The sequence below is a fragment of the Oxyura jamaicensis genome, chromosome Z (genome assembly GCF_011077185.1).
Source record: "Oxyura jamaicensis isolate SHBP4307 breed ruddy duck chromosome Z, BPBGC_Ojam_1.0, whole genome shotgun sequence".
In the NCBI taxonomy this organism is placed as follows: domain Eukaryota; kingdom Metazoa; phylum Chordata; class Aves; order Anseriformes; family Anatidae; genus Oxyura; species Oxyura jamaicensis.
The window spans coordinates 37,869,084-37,891,887 of NC_048926.1; the positions used below are offsets into that span (position 1 = coordinate 37,869,084).

The 22,804-nt window shown below is 41.7% G+C and overlaps 1 protein-coding gene across 4 annotated transcripts in view; it reads left to right on the top strand.

Annotated features, from left to right (window-relative positions):
* Positions 1-22,804, top strand: part of TRPM6 (transient receptor potential cation channel subfamily M member 6) — a 100,653-nt gene that overhangs the window by 14,537 nt on the left and 63,312 nt on the right. For 3 of the 4 annotated variants that reach the window (XM_035309931.1, XM_035309932.1, XM_035309933.1), the window contains 2 exons: positions 13,760-13,839; positions 14,815-14,853. In XM_035309931.1, the coding sequence (XP_035165822.1) occupies positions 13,760-13,839; positions 14,815-14,853 (119 nt within the window). Of the gene's footprint in view, positions 1-891; positions 1,099-13,759; positions 13,840-14,814; positions 14,854-22,804 lie in introns of those variants that run through there. The other variant, XM_035309934.1, reaches the window with a different exon arrangement.

Genomic DNA, 22,804 nt, shown 5'->3' on the forward strand with positions numbered 1-22,804 from the left:
TTTTTTTTTTTTTTTTTTTTTTAATGAAGAAATATGCTCTGAAGTTTTGAAGTCAGTTTACAGGCTTTTCCTTTGTAAGTTTATAGTATACTATAACAACCTTATATAAAGTAATGACATGCTTATATAGTGTTATTAAAAACATGATAAGCAGCAAATAAGTTGGAGTATGTTTGAACTTGAGTTTCCTTAATCATCTTTTGGCTTGATAAGGGACAAAGGATGAAACTTTCTCAGCTGTTGAAAGGTCAGAGGCACAGAAATTGCCCTGTAGTGAATGTGCTGAAATATGCTGTCTAGAAGTAACCTGTATCAGGAAGAAAACATAAGAATCATGTAGAGCCACGCTGGAGGAAGACATACCTCTCTGAGCTTCACCTTCACTTTTTTTTTTTTTTTTTTTTTTCTTTTTTTAATGTTGTAGGGACAAGGAGATGTTAAGGAACATAATTGTTACCTTCTTTTACCCTTCCCATTTGTGTACACTAAAGGGGAATCTAAAAAGTCACATAGTAGTTTTAGAAGAGCCGAAGGTAGATGAGTTTAATATTTCTGCAGCGTATGGGGGAAAACAAGGTCTCAGTAAGAGTCTGTCTGTCCATGCAAGCACATAATTGTGCAGTGCTCATAGGTGGGTCACAGCTAACGTTTTCAAAAACATGTATGTGATTTATGCGCCTAATTTCCTGTTCTCAGAGGTATGTAGGAGCATAGGTCCTGCTGGAGCCAGTCGAGCTTTGTGTGGCCACTTTGTGGAGAACCTGATGAACTGGGCAGCTGCCTAGCAATAACAGAGAACAAATTTTCATGATCATGGGACCAAAATCATCCTTGATTTATGGTATTGTTTTTAAAGCTGGATTTTGGAGCATGGTAGCATGTCAGGGGAAGGTTGTAGCTATAGGAAGAGAAGGTCGGTCCCTTCACCACCATTAACATCACTCTGAACGTGGCTGGTGTTGCAAAAAGGATGGTGAAGACTGTGAAGTACTGCTGTACCCATCTGCACCATCCATCAGTGTGGATCTAGCCTGGTTACATCTGCCTTAGTGGAATGAAAACTTCCCTGGAAGAAAATCTTAAGCAGAAGGGGAAAAGGTACTATGTGCAATAGTGTTCCTGCACCTTTCCGATTCTAGAAATGAGGAACCAGGAGCACCTGACAGGCAGTGGAAAGAGTAAGCTAAATAATGAGAGATAATCTACTCTTTTATTTTATACATATTTTGGGGGGGAATGCATGGAGAAGCTGACACACAGTTATTTCTACACTTGAGTCCAGGGATAATCAGTTATGAAGTAGAACTACTAGGATAAGTACAAGGATAATCAGTTATGAAGTACTTCAACTTCATTGGTACTCTCAGCTCCACATACTATGTTCCCAAATAAATTTGCAATAGGAGTCTCGCTGTTAATTTTTATTTATGGCTGCACAGTTTTGAGACTTGAATTGAGACTGACTCGAAGAGAAGCAGAAAGGTTATTTTTTTGGTTGTGCTTGGTCAGCTCTGTGACAACACAAATAGAGGCAAATTAATGTTAAATCTTTTAAATACACGTTACTTCTACTTTCTTGCATTAGTATAAATAGTTAAATATAAATCATGAGTATTTTATACCAGGCAACTCTTTCCAAGAAATTTATTAATCCACCTCTTCTGGAGGTAAATTGTGTCAGATGAGCATGTGATGTAAGGAAGAAAAGACTGAAACTATAGCAGGACCTAGATAAGCTAAGATCTTTTAGCTAAATGTCCTGATTTCAGTTAGGACAGAGTTAATTTTGCTCCCAGTAGCTGGTAGGGTGCTATGTTTTGGATTAGGATGAGAAGAGTGCTGATAACATGCTGATGTTTGAATTGTTGCAGAGCACTGCTTACACCAAGCCAAGGACTTTTCAGCTCCTCGCTCTGTCCTGTCAGCGGGCAGGCTGGGGGTGCAGCAAGAGCTGGGAGGGGACAGACCCAGGACAGCTGACCCAAACTGGCCAAAGGGGTATTCCATACCATCTGACGGCATGCTGAACAATATATAGGGGTGGCTAGCCGGGGTGGGGGGCCGGCTGCTCGGGGTTGGGCTGGGCATCGGTCAGTGGGTGGTGAACAATTGCACTGTGCATCACTTGTTTTGTACACACTATTATTATTATTATTATTTCCTATTTTAATAAACTGTCTTTATCTCAACCCACAGGCTTCACTTTCCCATTTCTCTCCCCCATCCCAGAGAGGGAGGGAGGAGGGTGAGTGAACGGCTGTGTGGTGTTTAGCTGCCAGCTGGGTTAAACCTCAACACTAAGTTTAAATATGGATACTGGCACCTAAAATCTTTCTTGGTGTTGGTCTTGACAGGGCAGCTGTGTGGCTGACTTACACTGAACCTAGTATCACAAAGGGCTAGTCTTACTGACAGTGTCACATGAAGAACCGGGAATGGGATGCTCAGAGCAGGGCCCAGTGTTTTGTCCTAAATAAGTCCTCTTATCCTGCCTTTTCATGGCTTGGTTAACCTTAAATTCAATTTTCACTCAGCACCTTGTCTGTTGAAAAGGTAGATCCCCCCCACATGATCCCCATAGGCTTTTGGTTTCTCTCCAGGGAGTTGGTAGGTCCCAGCTGGGTAATCCAATTTTTGGAGAATTGCCTTAATGAGTTTGAGACTTCGGGCAGTTCACAGCACAATGGGAAGCTGAGGGAGCTGTGATAAAAACTTTTCATTTTCTCTCAGTGCTGTTTTTCAGGAGGACCTGCTTTATCAACTGTTGTGTGAAGCTTCCCTGATTCTTCTAACACTTAAAGATATTTCTGTGTAACATGCATATTAGATAAACCCTTGTGATCCACTCCGTATGCTGTGAATTACCCGTTTTTTTCTTGTATATTCTTACCTCCACCATTTTAACTGAGTTATTGAGAGCTGGTCATACCTTCTTCTGCTAGTCCCGAAAGAAAAGAGACCGCTTGAAAGGGTCACAGCTCTAAGTGAAGTGCTTGGGCCTCACGAAGGGCAGGATTAAGCCTTTGTCTTCATCATTTCTATATGGCTGTCATTGCTTTGCTTCTCTCCCATCGTGCTGACTGGGTTGTCCAATTCCCTTTGTCCATCATGTGGGCACAGAAGGAGGCATCCAAAAATAGGTTATGGGTTTACTTGCTGTTCTTGACTGGGGACGGAAGATAGGCATGCTGATAGATGCAATTCAGAAAAAAAAAAGTTTTTTAAAAATGCACTGCTATTGTAACTTCTTGACACCACTGTGTCCAAATCAAATGGCCTTGGGTTGCTACCAGAAAGGGTGCTTCTATTTTTTCCTAATTAGTAAGTCTCAGTGATGAGGGTGGAGTTTAGCCCACTTCTGCATTGTTGCTGACGATGAATGCACACTCAGCTGGCACTCACAATAACACATTTCCATTAAAAACATGGCTTCCTAGCTGCCATGTAGTGCTAGAGATTATTAGTGCAAAGGTGATGGGAGACTCGGTTGTTGCCCTAAAGGGTTTGTCACCTGCTGTGGCTTTAGCACCAGTTGGATGAGTGCATGCTGCTCGGGTTGGGCTGTGGGTGTAAATTTCCTACCAGCCCAGACAGAACGGGACAGTCGCTGGTTTGATCCCAGCCCTGCTGCTATAAACGACTGTATCTGTTACACCTCACTGGCATCACTTGACACCCAAAGAGGGGCAGAGGAACTTAGACTACTATGTCCCTGGTGCTTATGAGACATACTGCATGCTGCCTGCGTGCCGGTGCTGACCCCGCTGCCTCCCCTCGTGCTGGTGCAGCTCATAGGGCCGACCCCACACAGATGCAGCCCCACAGCTTGGTGAGCAGGGTGGGAGGGAGCAGAGACTGTCTGGGATGCAGGGGAGCCCAGCCTGGTGTGGTGGATGGGGGACAAGGAGCTTTGGTGACAGCTTGGGCCATTGCTGGCCTGTTGCCTGGGCCTGGCGTAAGCAGCAGCCAAAGCTGCTCCTTGCCCTCCTGGCCCGGGGAAGCCGAAGCCCCTTGGCTGCTCGTGCAGCCTGCAGTGTGAGGAACAGCTGATAATGTGGGTGTCGCAGAGTGTATCTTGGCACACGAGGCTGACGGGTAGGTTTTGACAGACCTGGTGAAGGGCCTGAGGGTGCGCTCAGGTGGCCTTTGTTGCAAAGGGGAGGGAGGACATTCCTGCCCTCATGGCCTGTGACGTGCAGCTACTCCCAGGCCACTGCTAGCTTCCTCCACGGAGTTATTCATACTTACAATGGAGTGATTTATATTGAAAAGCAAGACACCACAAAGAAAACTTTTTATTTTTTATTATTTTTTATGAGAGGTGCTAGAGTGGGCAGTGCCGGTGAGAGAAGCAAGCGATGTCCGCCTTGGAGATGCAGATGTAGAACCATGGCTTCATCCTCCTCAGAGCTCATCAGAGCTGCCTTAGAAAATGGGATTTTGGTCCTCTGAAAATCCTGCCTGTCTCACAGCGTGTATGAGGTCTGCTGTATGCAAATCCAGCCCATAAAGATTTTATTAGGGTGTAGGACAAGCAGTGGAGCAAAAGGAACAAGGCTGTCAGGAGTGACAGCAAAGGCCAAGAGGCTCCAGGGGACACTTGTCCAGGTCATTCACATCCTGTAAACTTTGTAGTACTGCAGTTTAACGCAGATTGCTATCAAACTGCCACTTCTCGGGGGTTTTTCATGCTTCTCCCAGCTGAATGTTGCAAACTTTATTTGCTTTCCTTTCAACAGTAACTTCAGGTAGTTTAGATATATCCTGTCTTCAGAGAGTCACCTCCCCAGCTAATATTAGCTCTTCTGCTGTGAAAATACAAATAAATGAAAGCAAGCTCAGAAATTTATCAGCAGGTGTCAGATCTAATTTCCTTTTCTTCTTTGCCTTCTTTTGGTGAAGGAGAACCTGTACTATTGATCCAAACGATGAGAAATGAAAAAGGGGTAGTCTTCTGTTAAAAGGGAGGCATAAAATTTGTTTCAATATGACTTTAAGGCACAGAGTCTAAATTTCTGGACAAACATGGAGTGTTTATAGAACAAAAGAGCATTCTTACTTGAATGTAGAACATGCTGTGACCTTTCCTGGAAAAACTAAAAATATTCACAAAACACAAGTAAAGTTTGATGGCTATCAAGAGGAAATCTTTGGCAAGAGATCAATGACTCATATTTACTCTAAAGCTGTGTTCAGTGTTTTAAGTATGTAGAATAGATTTTATAATTTCAACAAATAATTATAACCTGAGCCACAAGCGATATAATCTACTTCAAGTGAAGCTGTAGATGGTTTAAACTGGGAAGAGCTTTGTGCTGTATAATTTTGGATCTTTGATGGAGGCATGCACAGGTAAGCACAGTGGGTGGCTGACCTGGGTGATCCCTCACTGCCCAGTAGGTGAGACCCAGTTTCAAATGCAGCCAGTTGCTTTTGCTAACATCAAGTGTTGACACAGAAAATCATTGCCTTCGGTGGTCCCAAAATGTCATACGAATACTACTGGCTTCAGAAATGTTGCCAGAGAGGCAGGAAGAGCTGTTCATTATGGGAACCCTGCAACTTTTGTCTCCAAAAGAGACACGGTAAAGTAAGATCATTCTTACATTTAAAGATTTGTAACTACTTGCAAATACTTGATTACTGGTTTGTTCTCCAGTCTGTCAAAAGTTTTTTGATTTTCATAATTTGATCTGCAATTTCAGACTGTTTTCCATCCATTAAAATAAGCAGAAGACACTTTTATATATCTTATTGTATGACTAGTTTGCTAAATAGCCCATGTTTTAGGCTGCTCATTGAACTGGCTTTGTAAGAGGATGATGTAGAGTATTCTGTGTTCTAATGTTAGCAGTGTGAGATAGATAGATGTCAGTGTTTAGCAACGTAGCTGCCATCAGCTTCAAGCACGGATGCTTTTGTCGTCTGTATGGGTCACAGTTATGAAGCATAGCCGGATCCAAACTTTCTCAAAAATTGCCATGCTTCTGGAGTTGTGGGTTTTAGATTGGCCTACGTTAGGCAGAGGGCCAAATTAAATTTTGTGTCACAGAGGCTTTTGTCCTTCCCATTTGGGGAGCATGTCCACGACACCTGTTTATAAGTAATTTGCAGATATGTAATGCCTGTACAAGATTTTTAGCAACGTGTTTGAGGCCTGCTTCAAGGACAGCCCTGAGAAAGATGAATTGTGATTTGAGATTTCCTGTGCTTAGCTTGTTTGCAAGCGCCTGGGCTGTTGGCAGAAACATTATGGGGAGTGCCTGCCTCTGTGGCCTTCCTGCAGTCTGGTGCCAGTGGGCCGTGGGGGGGCGCGGGACAGGAGGGTCTGCTCGGAGCCTCCAGCTGTAAGCCGTGCGTCCCCCCAGAGCTTCTGCACCCAGCAGGGAACATTACATCTTTGGTGACAGCAGAAAGGCTTAATTGATTAATTAATAAACTTAAATAGTAAGAGGTAATTAATTAGGCACAGGCTAACTTCATTCTGTGAGCTCAGCTTTCCATCACTGCGATAGTTCTGTGTTCCAGGAGTCAAGCTGGGACTTCTTTGACAGCAACAAGGAGATCATTTTCTGTTCAGTGTTTCCTGTGTTTTGTTGTCATGACCCCACTGCTATTTGCAATCAGAATGTCCTTCTGGTTGTCTTGTGTGGTCCACTCTGAAATTAGAAGCCATGTGTTGGAAAGCCAGTTACAATCAAAGGGATTTTCTTTTGTTGGCTATGTTTGGGATGAAAATTTGGAAACATTTTTATGAGCCTTCAGTGTAAGGCCCCGATCCAGAAAAGCACTTAGCCATGTGTTCTTTGCTTTTATGTGCAGTTGATTAAATGTAAAAGTAAATGCCATAGTGTGCATTCCGGACTGAATTTACTTGTTTCTAAGAAGCTGACAGGCTCCATTTGTGCCAAGGAGAATCATCTAAAATTTCTCTTCAGTAACGGAAGATTTTCAACAAGTTCTGTTGTCTCTCTCTAAACTTGGGTCTGTGTGATTTACCCTGCTGGCACTGGTGACTCCTCTTTTTTTTTGTGTGTATGGATATCTACAGAGATTTCAGAATATGCTAACAGCAAATATAGTTAAATGAATTACTAGGAAATAATCACAGAGATTCTGCTGTGGCCTGAAATGATACTTTATTTTTAAAAAGTGAAAAAAAATATTTCTGTGCTATGGAATCTAGAGTCTTTTAGCAGAAGTGATTTGGGATTAACTGGTAGCTGTCCCTTTATAATTGGGGAAGGTGAACTGTTGAGCAGTGAAAGCATTCAAGTGATTTTTTTTGCACAGTACTTCTGTGAGTCATTTTGAAATGCAGCGATAAAAGTTTTCTTGCACGTTAAATTACTTATAAGGCACTATTCGACAGATTTACAGTTATGAACACTTGGTCAATGGAGTGGGTAAGAAAAATTGGAAAAGCGAAAAATACTAGTTAGTAACAGATGGACTGGTGCACTGCAGTGGCAGAGTTGTGGAGAACCACAGTGCTTCTGTGCTACAAGCCAGGCTGCAGTGTAGCCTGAACACAGTGAAACCTTAGAATACCTGGGAGTTAGTTGGAAACCTCACATTGCATTTGTGTTTTATTGCATATAACCCTGTCGGTTTACTATACAGTTCTGCCCTACGCGAATCTGAAGTGGTGTTCTTTGTTATGACCGGTTGCTATATTACTTCATACCATAAGCATCCATGCGATGAAAACTGAAGAAGACAGTTCCTACCCTGAAAAGCTTATGCAAGACTGCGTGTTGAAGTTGGAACTCTTTTCATGCTGGCAGCAATTTAGCAATCACCATGGGGTGCAGAAATATTGCTGAAGTCCTATATTTCATGTAGGAATTGTTAGGCACACGGTGATGATACGTGAAAGTCCACCTTAGCTTTTATAGCTCAGGAAAAGATCCCAGGGCAAAAGGTTAAAAAGATATAAATTTGCTGACAGGCTGAGCTCTTGTGAAATAGTCTGGAGTGTTAGCTTACAAGAACTCTGGCTACATTTCAGGTACCTAGTGTTCTTGCAAGTGACTTGCTCCATGTCTAGTTAATTTTTAAAAGAGTTTAAGATATTTTAGGATACTCTGCTGAACACTGAGGCTGGATTTGTGTAGTGGCTATGCTAAGGGGAAATTCTTCTTTCCCTCCCTCACCTTGTTTTTGAGTAAGTGTTGGTCACATGCTGCCTTAGGCTGATTTCTCACAACTTTCACCTGAAAATGGTATCTCCCTCCTCCCCAGGCACTGAAAGTCAATTTTAGGTCTTTTGTGTCTTTCTAATTCTTGACATGAGTAGTAAAAGTTCTTTACAGGTATTGTGTAGGTATACTGGAGTCCTGGGGCAAAGCTATTAGTCCCAGCTTTATGTGTTGCAATTAAATAAGTATTTGCTTTCAACTCAACATTTTAAAGATAACAGAACATTTCTAAACTGGAAACAGAATTATTTGGTGGGTAGATGTATTCTTTTGTTTTGCTGAAATTCTGCCCAATCTGCTAAGCTTTGCAAAAATACTGTCTCTAATAGTTATGATCTTCAGGGATACTCAAATCCTTGAGACATGAGGGACACAAGGGACAAGAGGGAATGGCCTCAAGTTATGCCAAGGCAGGTTTAGCTTGGAAGTGAGGAGACATTTCTTCTCAGAAAGAGCAATCAGGCATTGAAATGGGTTGCCCAGGAAGGTGGTGGAGTCACCGTCCCTGGGGGTGTTCAAGGACAGGTTGGACGTGGTGCTTAGGGACATGGTTTTGTGCGTTGTAGTGGTGGTAGGAGGATGGTTGGATCAGATGATCTTGGAGGTGTCTTCCAACCTTAATGATTCTGTGATTCCATGAGTTAGAAAAGTTGCTGAGTTTAGTGGATTCTGTGCAGAGCAGAGGTATACGGTGGTTGGCAGTACTTTCAGCTCCTGAAGTTGTGTTTTGGCTAAGACATGAATCAGACAGAGATCATTACTTTCTCTGTTGTCAGTATTTGCTGCAGTTGAGGAAGTGACTTGATTGTTTTGTATAGTCTCCAACAGAAATTGATTTTTCCTAAATGAACTAGCCTATTATTTAAAATGTCTAGTCATTATATAATTTATCATTATCTTCCCCTGTCTACATCTACAGTAAAGACAGTTGCAGCTGTTTTGTGGAAGAATTTATTTCAATAATGGGTGAAATTATTCTGACACAGAGACATGTGCCTTTTAATTTCCTTTTTCAGGGAATTTGACAATGTCAGGGGCATGCTGTTTATGTAGAAAATGTGTGCATCTGTGCCTTTCACCCAAAGGGGACGTTAGTACACCTAATGGTACTAAAATATTTGTTGTTCAGTTTTTGCAGTGTAACCTAGTTTTCCTGAGTTTGGTACTCAACCAGGATACAGTGCTTATTGTCGGATCTTGCAGGGGCTGGATGTTTCTTGCTGATCTTGGCTTAGGAAAGCTAATTCCAGAGCAGGACAAATGCACATTAGCCACTGCTTATCGGTGTTTAATTGGTGCAGTGCATCTAAAAGCTTTGATTCTGGCAAGCCCTTTAGGAGGGGTCCGGGTGGACATCGGCAGAAGACAGCAGGAAGAGGAACTGCAGTATTCCTCTGAGAGAAGAGAGCAAAGCTGCACCCCTGCTCAGTCACACTGTTGGGCCGGGGGCTGTTGGTGCCACGCGTGAACTTGTGTGCATGTGGAGTAGCTGAGCCCAACGCACTGCAGCCCCGGCTCCGGTGGCACCTCGTGGGTGGTGCTGCTGGGCTTTGGCGGGCTGCTTGCCCTTAAAGTAGTCTGGGCTTTTAGATTTTGTCTGCTCTCACTCCCTGTCCAGAGGGGGTTGAAATAAATAAGTGGTGTGGGTGTTTCTCTAAATTTTACACTCTTGATCTCTTTCTTTACTACTGAAAACCTTAATTTCATACACATTACTTCTGTTTAACCAAATTTGACCTGGCAGTGTCCCTTTAATACCATATTATGTAAGAATCTCAGACATTGAATATATTGGAGAAGTGATTAAAAGCAGTTTTCTAAAAACTACTCATGTGCCTTAAATTTCAGTGCCAAACCCTACTCCGTTAACTAAATCAGGCTAGAAATCTGCAAAGCCTCTTCTGTGGCAGGGGAAGCCTAAGCAGCAATCCTAATCCTCTGGCTGGCGAGAAATGAGAAGGCAAAATTCCCAAATAAAGGTCTTGGGACTTTCTGGAAGGCAAATTGCAGCATAAACTGGTCTTTACATCTTCAGTATATCAGAAAAGAAATTTGTCAGTCAGAAATAACATGTAGGTATATTTTTGTCTCCGTTAGGATTTGGTGGTAAAAAGGATACACCTTGATACTAGCTGACGTGTATATATATCGTAGTGAAGGAAGAAATTTTAATTTGTTGTTGTTTAAATTGTGACAATTTGGAAATGTTTGTCACAGTTTTACGAAATAAATATACTTTATTTATTTATGTGGACAGAGGTCTGTATATATTTACGTGTATATATACAGAGGTCTTTCGGAACGCTAGGAACCAAAATCTGACAAGCAGCATTTGAGAAGTCTCCTCTTTCCTTTCTTACTTGCCCAGTGCTGGTGTCACAAATGACTGTAAAGAACATGAAGTTTTAAAACCCTTTTCCCAATTATTCCTGTTCAGGAAATTCATTAAAGACAAAAATGATGGAGAGTTTGTAAACTGTTTTTTGCTATATTTACTTGTTTATCATTACATATGAAAACAAATGTTAAAGTTACAGATGTTTAGGCAGGCTTCATCAGGATTATATGCAGATATGATATTCAGTCCAAGTATTGCTTTTTTAAATGTAAAATGTACAGGAAGCACGGAGGTGAGACAGCACAGCATAGTCAACACTTTTTCAAACTCTTTATGTAAACAAAGAAAAATTAACGTTGAAATGTCAGTGTGGAATGATAATCTATTTCTTTGCAGAATGGGGTGAAAATTACCACTGTTCTATCAATTTTAGTTTGAAATGTTGTTTCCAGCCCTATTTACTGAGAAGCTCTTGAAGGCTGAGAATCTTGAAGTGGAGTTATCTGAGATGAGTGTTATGCTAGGAGGATCTTTGAGCCATTTGGGTGAAATACAGCTTTGGTGCTTTAAGATTCAAAGGTCAAATTAAATTCATTGTGACCTTGTTCATTTGAAATAAATGGGAATTTTGTCAATGATCTCTATAGAAGTAAGATTAGATCCATGGCATGTGATCTAAAGCTTACTGGAGTCAATAGCATTTTTCCATTGGCTTTGCTAGACCTTAAGCCTGACCCACTGGAATTCAAGTAGCCTGATCAGCTGTGGGATGTGATGGTCACTGCCCTTACTGCCTCAGTTGCCTGTGAAAACAGGTGGTTTGATCAAATTGTAAAACATTGCACAAAGCATCCAGAATTTTAAGCATTATTACTTTCATCTTAATCCTCTAAGAATCTTCAAGACAGAATCTTAAAAAAAAAAAAAAAGCCTAAAGGAAAGCATGTTACTTTAGGAGACAGTTTAGATGTTCAAAAAGCTAATAGTAAAGAAGCCTTTGTATTTCCCCTATTAGATACTGTAACTTCAGTTTAACACAGTGCCATCCCTGCAGACTATAAAATATGTTTTGTTTTGAAATAACCGCACCAAAAAGTTGTAGTATACCAGATGACCTCTACCCACTTTAAAATTATTGATTTATGCTGTAAATTGTATCACCATAACATTGAATTTTGGAGATAAAAACTTAAGACACATTTTTTCAAGTGTGTTCACGCGCAAATTACCTGAGTGCCAGAGCCTTGCTCACTTGGCAGCATGTTCATTCTTACCCAAAGCGTCCAATAAAACAGAAATATTTTTTTCTCTACTTTTGATTGAAAAGCATTACTTGAAATAGTAATGGATCTCAGAAAAATCAGAGTCTCAGGGTATTGTAACATTAGAAACATTTCACTGTTTTGCTTGATATCTCAAACAACTAGAATAAAGTGGCTTGGGAAGCGTGAAACAATTCTAATTACTAACAAGACTACTGTTGAAAGGTTTTTGAGAGTAGTGTGTATTTGCCCTCAAACAACGAAATTTGCTTTGCTGCCTCTCAGTTTTTCCTCAGATTTAATTTTTGTGCCTTGTCTTCAGTAGGCGTCTTTTTAGGATAATTAATTTTTCTGCATGCCCATGCTCTGTCCAGCCCTGAGGATCTTCCATGCTGTTACTGAGAATGTTAGCTCATTCTAAGCTCAACCAGACACAATTCAATTAGCTACTCCCAGAAGAATACACATGCACATCAATACCAGCAAACTGCTTTTTAATAAACTCTTTCATCTTTGTCAGTGGGGTCCTGATTCAGACTACATTAAAATCAAAGAAAGGACTCCCATTAGTCTTGATGGGAGCTGGATCTGAACCTGCTGACAAGCTGATATTTCACCCAGGTAGCTCTTGGCATTCTATAACCAAGTGATTAGCTGTGAGATTATGCAGGGGCATTTAGGGATGTGAAACTAAAGTAAAAATGCCCAAACAGGCCTGTTTTATTAGGGATTGTAATTTTATTCAGGAGATAAAAGAGAGATACTTTCTTTTATGAGAATTATTGCTGAACTCCAACCATAAAAATGCTCCTAGCACTACTCTTAATCAGTTGAATTACAGCCATTCTCATGAACTGAATTCTTTTCTAATTCATTGTATGAAGGAGACATTTTACAAACAAGTACGGAGACAAGCACTTACCATAAATATTTTTGCAAGGTAGACATATTGCTTAGGAATAATCAATTGTAAGCATCAAAAGTGAATAAGGAGTCAACGTTTATAATTTGATTGCTGTTTGCCTTGTAAGTCTAATCATAAACCAGGACCTTACTGTGCCCTGTCCCAGAGGGCTTACCATGTAAGTAGAAGATAGACAATACATAGACAAAGAGTAATATGAACATGAGAAACAAGGCAATAATAATCAGTATAATTGTATTTACTTTTAATGATAAAATATCTGTCCATTGCATATTTTATTATAGTGGCAGTTCCATTTAGCTGCAAAACAACTTCCTTTTGTTTCAGTATTTACTAAATTCAGTCCTGGAGATTTTAAAGTTCAACATCCAGAAACCAGTCATTATTTTCAGGGATTTTGATTCTGATAGGCCAGAATAGAAAGAGGTTCACAGAATGTTAGTGATTAGAAGAGACCTTGAAAGATCATCTCACTCCCAGTGAGATTCTTTGAAAAAAAATCTGTATACCACAGTGACTGTTCAGTTCATTCAACTGCAACAGCCTTCACTGAGGCAGTGTCTCTACGGAGAAGCCCCACCTAATACCCCTGTAAGCAGCAGGTCCAGTCTTTGGTCCTTGTCTTTTGTGTTTCACTATAGTCTTGTTCAGTAAACATGTAACCATGTAAAATTGTCACTTACTTGTCTTCTTGCTAGTCAGAAGTAATGTGCAGTCCTTTAAACAGTCTTAATTTATCCTTGCCACTTCCTCTGTTACATGTATGTGATCCTCTAAATCATTCTCACGTTTATTACTGAGGGGTGGGAATATATTTTATAGTTCATCTTTCCATGGAGCTCTGTTGAACTTGGGAGTGAAGGGCTAGGACCATTGAGAGCTGTAGGTTGATCTCACAGAATTTGTTACCATCTAACACCGAGATAGGAATCGTTCAGAATTATGTATATACAGCAATGTAGACTTTGTAAAGCATTTTTGGCACTGTGTTCTGAAGTTAAGGAGTACAATTATGTTTGCAATGTCTTTTCAGTCCCCCAAATCTTGGATTGAAGAAGTCTTCAGTAAAAGAGAATGTGCAAACATCATTCCCAATTTAAAAGATCCTCACAGGTAACACATTGAATTTCATTTTCTTTCTGTTAACATTTAGAAAGAATCAGAATACACTTTTATGGGTGTTTTGTGAAGTTTAGATGCAGTTCTTTGCAGTTTTGCAATGCTGCATTGGCAATTGCTCCATTTTAAGTACATATCAACTGTTCATTTTAAATGATGCTGTTTGCCCCATCTGTGGGAGTGTTGCATGGCGTTTGAGCATCCTGGTGTAGTGGGAGGTGTCCCTGCCATGGCAGATGGGTTGGAACTAGGTGATCTTTAAAGTCCCTTCCATCCCAAACTATTCTGTGTTACTACAGTACTGTTTGCTTGGATTAGAAATTGTGAACAATTGACCTTCCTTTTCTTACTAGGCACCTTGCTCACAGTCCAAACCAAAACTGTGGTATGGCATCCAACTGAAAGAGAAAAAGTGTCACGCTTCTAATACTGCAGTACTGCTGTGCAGGATTTATTAATCCTGTTCTCCTGTTTTCTCCCTTCCTCAAAATAATGTCAGCTATTTATCAAAGTTCAGAGACACAGGTTTCTGCTCAGGCTGGCATAGCGTGAAAAGAGTAAAGAAAAGATGAAATCCTCAACCTATTTTTTAGGAACTGAGAAGAAAAACATGATTTGGCATTCCAGACTCTGTATCTAGTGGATGGTGTTGCCTAAATGTACTCAGTGAAAACACATTTTGAGGGTGTAAACTTGTAATTTGGATAGTATTGTTCTGAACACATGGATTGTGTAGAGTAGATGGGAAGGAAGACTCATCTATGAAATGCAGATATAATGTATATTCTGAGATGTAAAACCCCAAACAAATCAGTGAAGTTACCCAGTAGTTCTTCCAAGGGTGAATGCAGAAGAACACAACCTTTAATTCAGCTAATAAGAATTTTATTACGTGTGAATCGATATTTTATGAATACCATTACAGATGTTTGTATTAATGCATGTATTAATTATTCATCTTTATCACAGATGTCCGGCAGGATGCCAGGTGTGCCAGAATTTAATCAGGTAAGAGTGCATAAATATGTATCTATGATTTTTCTAATGACCAGCAATGGACATTCCTAGTCTAGGAAGCAATGACAGCAAAAATACCCTTCCTCTTACAATGTCAGAAAAGACTTGGTGGAGACATTTTACTATAAACCTACATAAAATAACTGTAGGGTAAACTTTAACTTACTACCAGTAGAAAATTTTATCTAAATTACTTCTGTGTGTGAGTTTGTCTTAATCTTCTCTTGATGAATGAAAGACAGAAATGTGATGTTAACATGGGAAACAATTCCAGCTATATCCTGGATGATACAAAGGAGAGAGAGGAAAGCAATGGAAAACAGTAAGAATGAGGGAAAGAGCAGAAACAAAATAAAAAATAAAGAAACATCCCTGATGATAGGTTTTCATCTGCTCTGCACTGGGCATTCTGAGCCCCTGCCTTCAACAAGTAACAAAAATCACATCTTTGGTGGTTTTAACTGGTGTGTTGATTTTTCAGACAGCTGGTATTTGTGGCTAGTATTAACTAGTTGTTTTCAATCCAACATTTTTAGTTCAGCTAGTGTTTCCAAACTGCTTTTAGTATTGTTTATGGTTATAAACTAAAAGTTTTTTGAATGAACATTTAATCTTTCCTTGTTATTTATTTTGCATTAAAGGCCTTTGAAAGCTGAAGCACCAGAAAACAGTGTTTCCAATAGCTAAGGACTAGTAAGCTGGTGCAAAATGATTCTGTCAAATGTATGAGCTTGACTATTAGCTTTTTGATGAAATGTTTCACATTTTGCAGTTGGACAAGATGATCTCTGAAGGTCCCTTGCCACTGTTCTGTTCTGTTCTGTTCTGTTCTATTCTATTCTATTCTATTCTATTCTATTCTATTCTATTCTATTCTATTCTATTCTATTCTTTGGCTTCTAAGTCTTATATGAAATAAGAATCACATTTTCCAAAAAGCAAATAAAATACTGCTCTGAATCATATGACTGCAAATGGATTTGTAAGTAAAGCAAACATTCTGTGCAGCATTAGTTCAGAAAGGGTCAGCTCCCTCTGTCTGGTCTCTGTCCATAAGGAATGGCTGTATGCATATTTTGCTTTAGAGCAGAAGAAAGGAGATCCAAAGATTTTTTTGCAAATGTTCTAGAAGGAGGAAGAAAGCTGAAGTCAACTTGCACTTCCAAGACATTTATTCCTTTGGGGCCAGGTGAGTTAAGTAAAGGAGTACTTAGGGTATAATTTCATGGTTTAATCCAGTCTAAATCAAGACCACAGTAGTTCTGTAGTTCTGTGCCACCTCTCTCACCCTGCTCATAGTGTGACCATATTGTTAGTAGGTCTTGGAAGCTCATTAGTATGAAAATTAACCTAGAGAAAAAAATACAGCTTTCCACCAAATCAGCCACCTAATGAACCATTATTTAGTTGCATGAATGCTAATATTATGGTAGGAGAAGGAGGAAGAGAGAATGCACCCCGTGGGATGGGTTTATTTTTTCTCCTTCACTTTTCTCTGTAAAGAGATCCCATACCTTTGGATTTTTACTTTTCATCTTGTAGTTGTTTCTTTTACTACTTGTTGAGCATTTTCTCATGGATCCTGTATGCCCCTATCTCTATACATGCAGAATGTATGTGGGTGTCTGATGTTCATTTCAGTCAGCCATTCAGTCACGCAAGTATATTTCCCCAAATGTTAGCTCTTCTTTTTCACTTGTGTCTTATGATGCACTCGGAGCTTTATTTGAGAAGATTTTTTCTGTTCTTAACAAGAGGAAATCATTTTCACCATAGCGTTAGAACTGTTTACATTGTTTTTATTAGGTCAGCAGTGAAGCCAGGTTTAGGCCTCTTGAGATCTATGATTTTCCACTCAGTCCAAAATTGATGTGAATGTACTTAATGCCTATTATACTTTGACCCAATATCACAGGCAATTGAAATTTCTTAATGATTTCTTATTTGCAGAGAACTTCCAAGGTTTGCGGTTTATGATTGAGTTACACAACTATTTGCTAATACTAAGTAGAATAACTCCATGAAGTAGTTGCTAATGACATTTGATAAACTCACTAGCACACTTGTTTGTCCATTCTTCTTCCCTGGTGTGTTGAAATGACTCCTTCAGTGCAATGCTAATACATACCAGAAAGCATCTAGACCAGTCTCACTATGTGAATATTTAGCAACATGGTGCCATACTTCTGAATCCTTACATATCTAAGGTGCTCTCACAAATTGTCTCTATATTTGATCATTTAGGGCTGTATCACACGAAGCAAGGGCAGCAGGTCCAAGGAGGCGATTCTCCCTCCTATACTCCCCTCTCATGAAACTCCACCTGCTATAATGTGTTCAGCTCTGGGACCCACAGAAAGTCATGGAACTGCTGGAGCAGGTCCAGAGGCATGCCATGATCAGAGGCCTGGAGCACCTCTACTATGAAGAGAGGCTGAGAGAGTTGGGGTAGTCTAATCTATAGAAGAGAAGGCTCTGGGGAGACCTTACAGTGGCCTTCCAGTATTTAAAGGGGACCCACAGGAAAGATGGAAATCTCCTTATCAGGGAGTGTAATGACAGGACAAGGGGTAATGGTTTTAAACTGAAAGAAGGTAGATGCTAGATTAGATATAAGGAAGGAATTTTTCATGATGAGGTTGGTTAGGCACTGGAACAGGTTTCCTAGAGAGGTTGTAAATGCCCCATCCCTGGAAGTGTTCAAGGCCAGATTGGATGGGGCTTTGGACAACCTGGTATAGTAGGAGGCATTCCTGCTGATGGTAGGGGGTTGGAACTGGGTGATCTTTAAGTTCTCTTCCAATCCAAACCAGTCTATAATTCTGTGAATTTTTGGGCACTGAGGGGGCACCGGCAGGACACTGGACTTTGTAATGTAGCTACTGCAGTTACTTCAGCAATAATCCTCTAGGTTTCTCCTTTTTGTTTTAAGTGGGATTTTCCAGGGATGTGCTTTTGTGTTATTTACATTGTTCCCTTCTTCACCAATAGCTTGATGAGACTTTTGGGCAAAGATGGTTGATGGTTGATTGTTGATGACACTTCGAAACAATGCTTGCAACATATTCACAGTATCATAGAAAAATGCAGACTGGAAGGGACTTGAGGAGGTCCCCAGCCCAGAGCATGCTCAGCCTGCGCTCAGGCCAGGCTGCTCAGGGCTTTACCCATCTGGCTGTGAATACCCAGGGTGCAGCGTCCCGACCTGCCTGGGCCTTGGCTCCATGGCCAGGCTGTCCTGGTGGAGAAAAGGCTTTTCCTCGTCTTTATCCTGAGCCCCTCATGCCTCAGCCTTTGCCCTGCCTTCCATCTTCCTGCCAGGCATCTCTGGGCAGAGCCCGGCTGCATCTCCTCTGTCCCCTCCTGATGGTGCTGTGGCTGCTGCTGGGTGCCCTCGCAGCTGCCCCTTCTCCCGGCTGAACCAGCCCCGCTCCGCAGCCTCGCCTAGCAGGGCAAGGCCTCCAGCACCACCGCCTTGGTGCCTCCCCTCCCTCCTGCCTGTCTGTGGGTGTCCTCCCTCCATACTGCAGCATCCCAGCCCAGACACAAGGTACTGGGGAGCTGTGCCTGGTGCCCAGCTGGAGTGGTATAAACGGCATCCCCGTCTCTCCTCTCATCCCCAGGGTTTAACATATAGAGGGCAATTAGGTGGGACAGGCATGATTTATCCTTGGTGAGATCCTGCTGACTGCTCCTGGTCACTGCCTTCTTCCTCATGTGCCCAGACATGGGCTCCAGGAGGACTTGCTCCATGATCTCACCCAGGACTGAAGGGAGGCCAGCCAGCCTGCAGTTCCTCAGGTTGGGTTTTCCCCATTTTTGAAGGCAGGTGTTGCATTTGCCTCCCTCCGGCTGATCTCCATGATCCTTTCAGAGCTGATGGAGAGCAGCTATCACAGAATAACAGAATCATCTAGGTTGGAAGAGACCTTCAGGACTACTGAGTCTAACCTCTGACCTAACACTAACAAGTCCTCCACTAAACCTAAGCTCTACATCTAAACATCTTTTAAAGACCTCCAGGGGTGGTGACTCAGCCACTTCCCTCGGCTGCCCATTCCAATGCCTAACAACCCTTTCAGTAAAGAAGTTCTTCCTAACATCAAACCTAAATCTCCCCTGGAGCAACTTTAGCCCATTTCCCCTCGTCCTTTCACCAGGCACGTGGGAGAATAGACCAACCCCCACCTCGCTACAGCCTCCTTTAAGGTAACTGTAGAATGCGATAATGTCATCCCTGAACCTCCTCTTCTCCAGGCTGAACAATCCCAGCCCCCTCAGCCGCTCCTCATAAGACGTGTTCTCCAGACCCCTCACCAGCTTCATTGCCCTTCTCTGGACTCGCTCGAGCACCTCCATGTCCTTCTTGTAGTGAGGGGCCCAAAACTGAACACAGTACTCAAGTTGCAGCCTTACCAGAGTTGAGTAAATGGGGACAATCAATTCCCTATCCCTGTTGGCCACACTGTTTCTTATGCAAGCCAGGAAGCTGTTGGCCCTCTTGGCCACCTGAGCACACTGCTGGCTCATATTCAGCTGTCTATCAACCAGTACTCCCAGGTCCTTCTTTGACAGGCAGCTTTCTAACCACTCATCTCCTAGCCTGTAGCGCTGCTTGGGATTGTTGTACCCCAGGTGCAGGACCCGGCACTTGGCCTTGTTGAACCTCATACAGTTGACCTCAGCCCATTGGTCCAGCCTATCCAGATCCTCCTTCAGAGCCTTCCTACCCTTGAGCAGATCGACACACGCACCTAACTTGGCATCATCTGCAACCTTACTGAGGGTGCACTCGATCCCTTCATCCAGATCATTGATAAAGATATTAAAGAGAATTGGCCCCAGTACTGAGCCCTGGGGGACTCCACTAGTGACCAGCCTCCAACTGGATTTAACTCCATTTACCACAACTCTCTGGGCCTGGCTACTCAGCCAGCTTCTAACCCAACAAAGTGTACGCCAGTCTAAGCCAAGAGCAGCCAGTTTCTTGAGGAGAATGCTGTGGGAAACAGTGTCAAAAGCCTTACTGAAGTCAAGGTAGACCACATCCATAGCTTTTCCCTCATCCACCCAGCATGTCACTTTGTCATAGAAGGAGATCAGGTTCGTCAAGCAGGACCTGCCTTTCATAAACCCATGGTGACTGGGCCTGCTCGCCTGCTTGCCCTGCAAGTGCCACTTGATGACACTCAAGATAATCTGCTCCATGGGCTTCCCTGGCACTGAGGTCCAACTAACAGGCCTGTAGTTTCCCAGGTCTACCCTCCGGCCCTTCTTGTAGATGGGCGTCACATTTGCTAGCCGCCAGTCAAGTGGGATCTGCCCTGATAGCCAGGACAAGGGCATTACAAAGGCATATACAAGAGCTATACAAAGGGATTAGGCAGCTCCATCAGCACGCTGGGGTGCATCCCAATGGGTCCCAGGGTATGTGGCTCCAGAGCTCCCAAGCAGTCCCTGGCTCAACCACCAAACCTGGCTGCGAGCTCCTCTCTTCCTTGAGCCATGCAGCTATGCACACAGCACGAAAGTTTACAAAAAAGCAAAACAAAACAGATGTGTGTGATGCTGTGCTTTGTTTTCCTCATGCTTTCTGAGAGCCTCTAGGTCTTGCCTTTTGAACTTTCAGGAAGGCCTTAGCACCTAGTCTGTTCCTGCTAGCTGGCTGAAGAGCCTGAGCATGCCAGCATGTGGCAGAGTGTGAGCTGCTTGGGAAATACAAGACCCTTTGAGTTTATACCTCTTATTATGGTAATTGCTGAGGTAAAAGCAGGTATATGTATCCTATGTTGCACATGTTAGGTCCACGTGCAATTCTTTCACTGTCTGCTGAGTGTGGCTGACCTTTTCTGAGTGCAGCTCACCTGTGGGCATATTTGCATCTAAGCGTTAAGTATGCAGTGCTAATGCTGTTAATTACTAAAACTGTTCAATGTTCATTGGGCCTCTCAGTTTCAAGGTTACTGCACTGATTTGCCATGCCAGATAGTTGATTGCTTTCTATAGGATCTCTGCTTTACAAAGGAAGGTTGCTCTGGCTCTTGCTGCTTTAGAAAGTACTGCTGATGTGACCCTGCATGGAGCAGTGACATGAGATAGTCATTTTGTGCTCATATTTGATGATGGTTTACTCTGCAGACTGAAATTAATTCAGATTTTAGAAAATTTAATGCACTGATAATAAGTCTGATTGCTTTTCAGTGCTGTTCTTCCAAGCACTGGCCTGTGCTGAGTTGGACTGTGTGATGTGGTATAGTAAGTAATTAATGTAGTATTTAGTTGGGACTACTATTGGCTCACTGTCTTCCAGAATGACTCCTGCATAAATGGGTTTGCTATGGTGAGACCACTGCAGGAGCAGAATGATGACAACATGATATTTTCAGGACCACAATGACTAAGGACACTCTTACTCATTTCTCCTCTGGACATCTCTTTTTTTGTGGACATCTTACTGTCTCATACCCCTGATGTCCCCAGAAGAGCAAAAGAATGAGGAAAAAGAATGGAGCAAGGAGGCTAATAGCTCACCTATAAGGAAATATGCCCTCTGAAGACCAATAATAAAATCAAAGCTATTTATTTTTTCTGGTCCTTCCTTTGAGGTACATGGGCAGAGCATTAAACAACTATAGTCATTGCCCTCATGTCCTTTGCAGGCAGGTGTTATCCAAGGCTGTTTTGCTTGTGTTATCTGGCTTTGCAGCTACATTGCTCAGAAACACTTTTAGAACAGGTATGCCTCTGTAGCAACTCTCAATGAAGTCTGAGTACATGTGCTATTTGACAGCACTCACAAGGTTTGCAATGATCTTCCATCTGTGTTGAACCCATGCAGTTTCCTGAAACAGTTATTTCATTGTGTATCTGTAAATGTTTTGTTTTGACTGGCTTATTCTCCATGTTCCAGCTTGGATACTTTTTGTCTGGTTCATGATCCTACACCTGGATTGCCTCTGAGGGGTCAGAATTACAGCAGGTTTTGATTTTGGGGTCATCAGAATAAGGTTTCTAGATCAGTAGCTAGTTTCATCAGCTCCTGTGCCTGCTATTCCTTTTTTTTTTTTTTTTTTTTTTTTTTTAAATTATTATTGTTATTATTTGTTGTTGTTGTTGTTGTTTTGTTTTGTTTTGTTTTTTCCTTACCACCATGGTGCAAATGGTTGTGGAATCAGTGAATGCAGTGAGCTGGACTGGAGAATACTTCTGGTTAGAATACAATGACAAAAAGAGTCTCAATGAGGCTTCCAGCCCTGCTTCCAGCTAGATCAATTCCTCTTTATTTTTACAGGATTCATTTGTGACCATGTGCCTGACTTTGTGGAAAATCCCTGGATTTCTGTGATTTCCTACTAAATTAGCTAATCCATGTTGAATTAGCTTGACAAAAGTCAGGCATTTTTGATGGCCCCTATTGCTTTCTGACTTCCAGCTAAGCACCATCATACATATGATAACAGAGCTCAAGTCTTTTTTGCAGTTTAAGCTTTCTATGACTTTGTAATACTTCACTGAGTAAGAATAATTGATTTATTAATTGCCCATAACTGTAGGAGGCTTCCTTCTTCAGTTTGCTTTTGCAGAGCACTACATCGATCAGATATGATTTGCTATTTGCCTGTTTAAGAAAACAAGGGTGCAAACAAATTTTTTTGGTTTCTAGGTGTCAAAAAGTATCTCTCTAAAGCAGTTCACTTCCTTAATTTGCTTTGCACTTTTTTTTTTTTTTATGTATTTATCTTTCATCGGTTAGTTTACACTCATCTAGTCTCTCTTTCTGAGTTTTTCAGCGTTTTGCAGATCAAGTTTACATCTAGCTTGCACCTAGATGCACAAGGAATGCATCAGAGTCCCAGAACAGTCTTTTGACTGAATTTGGGCTTTAGGAGGTTATTTGTTATTTTACAGAGTAATGGGGAAGAATTTATCTCCATTTCCCAGA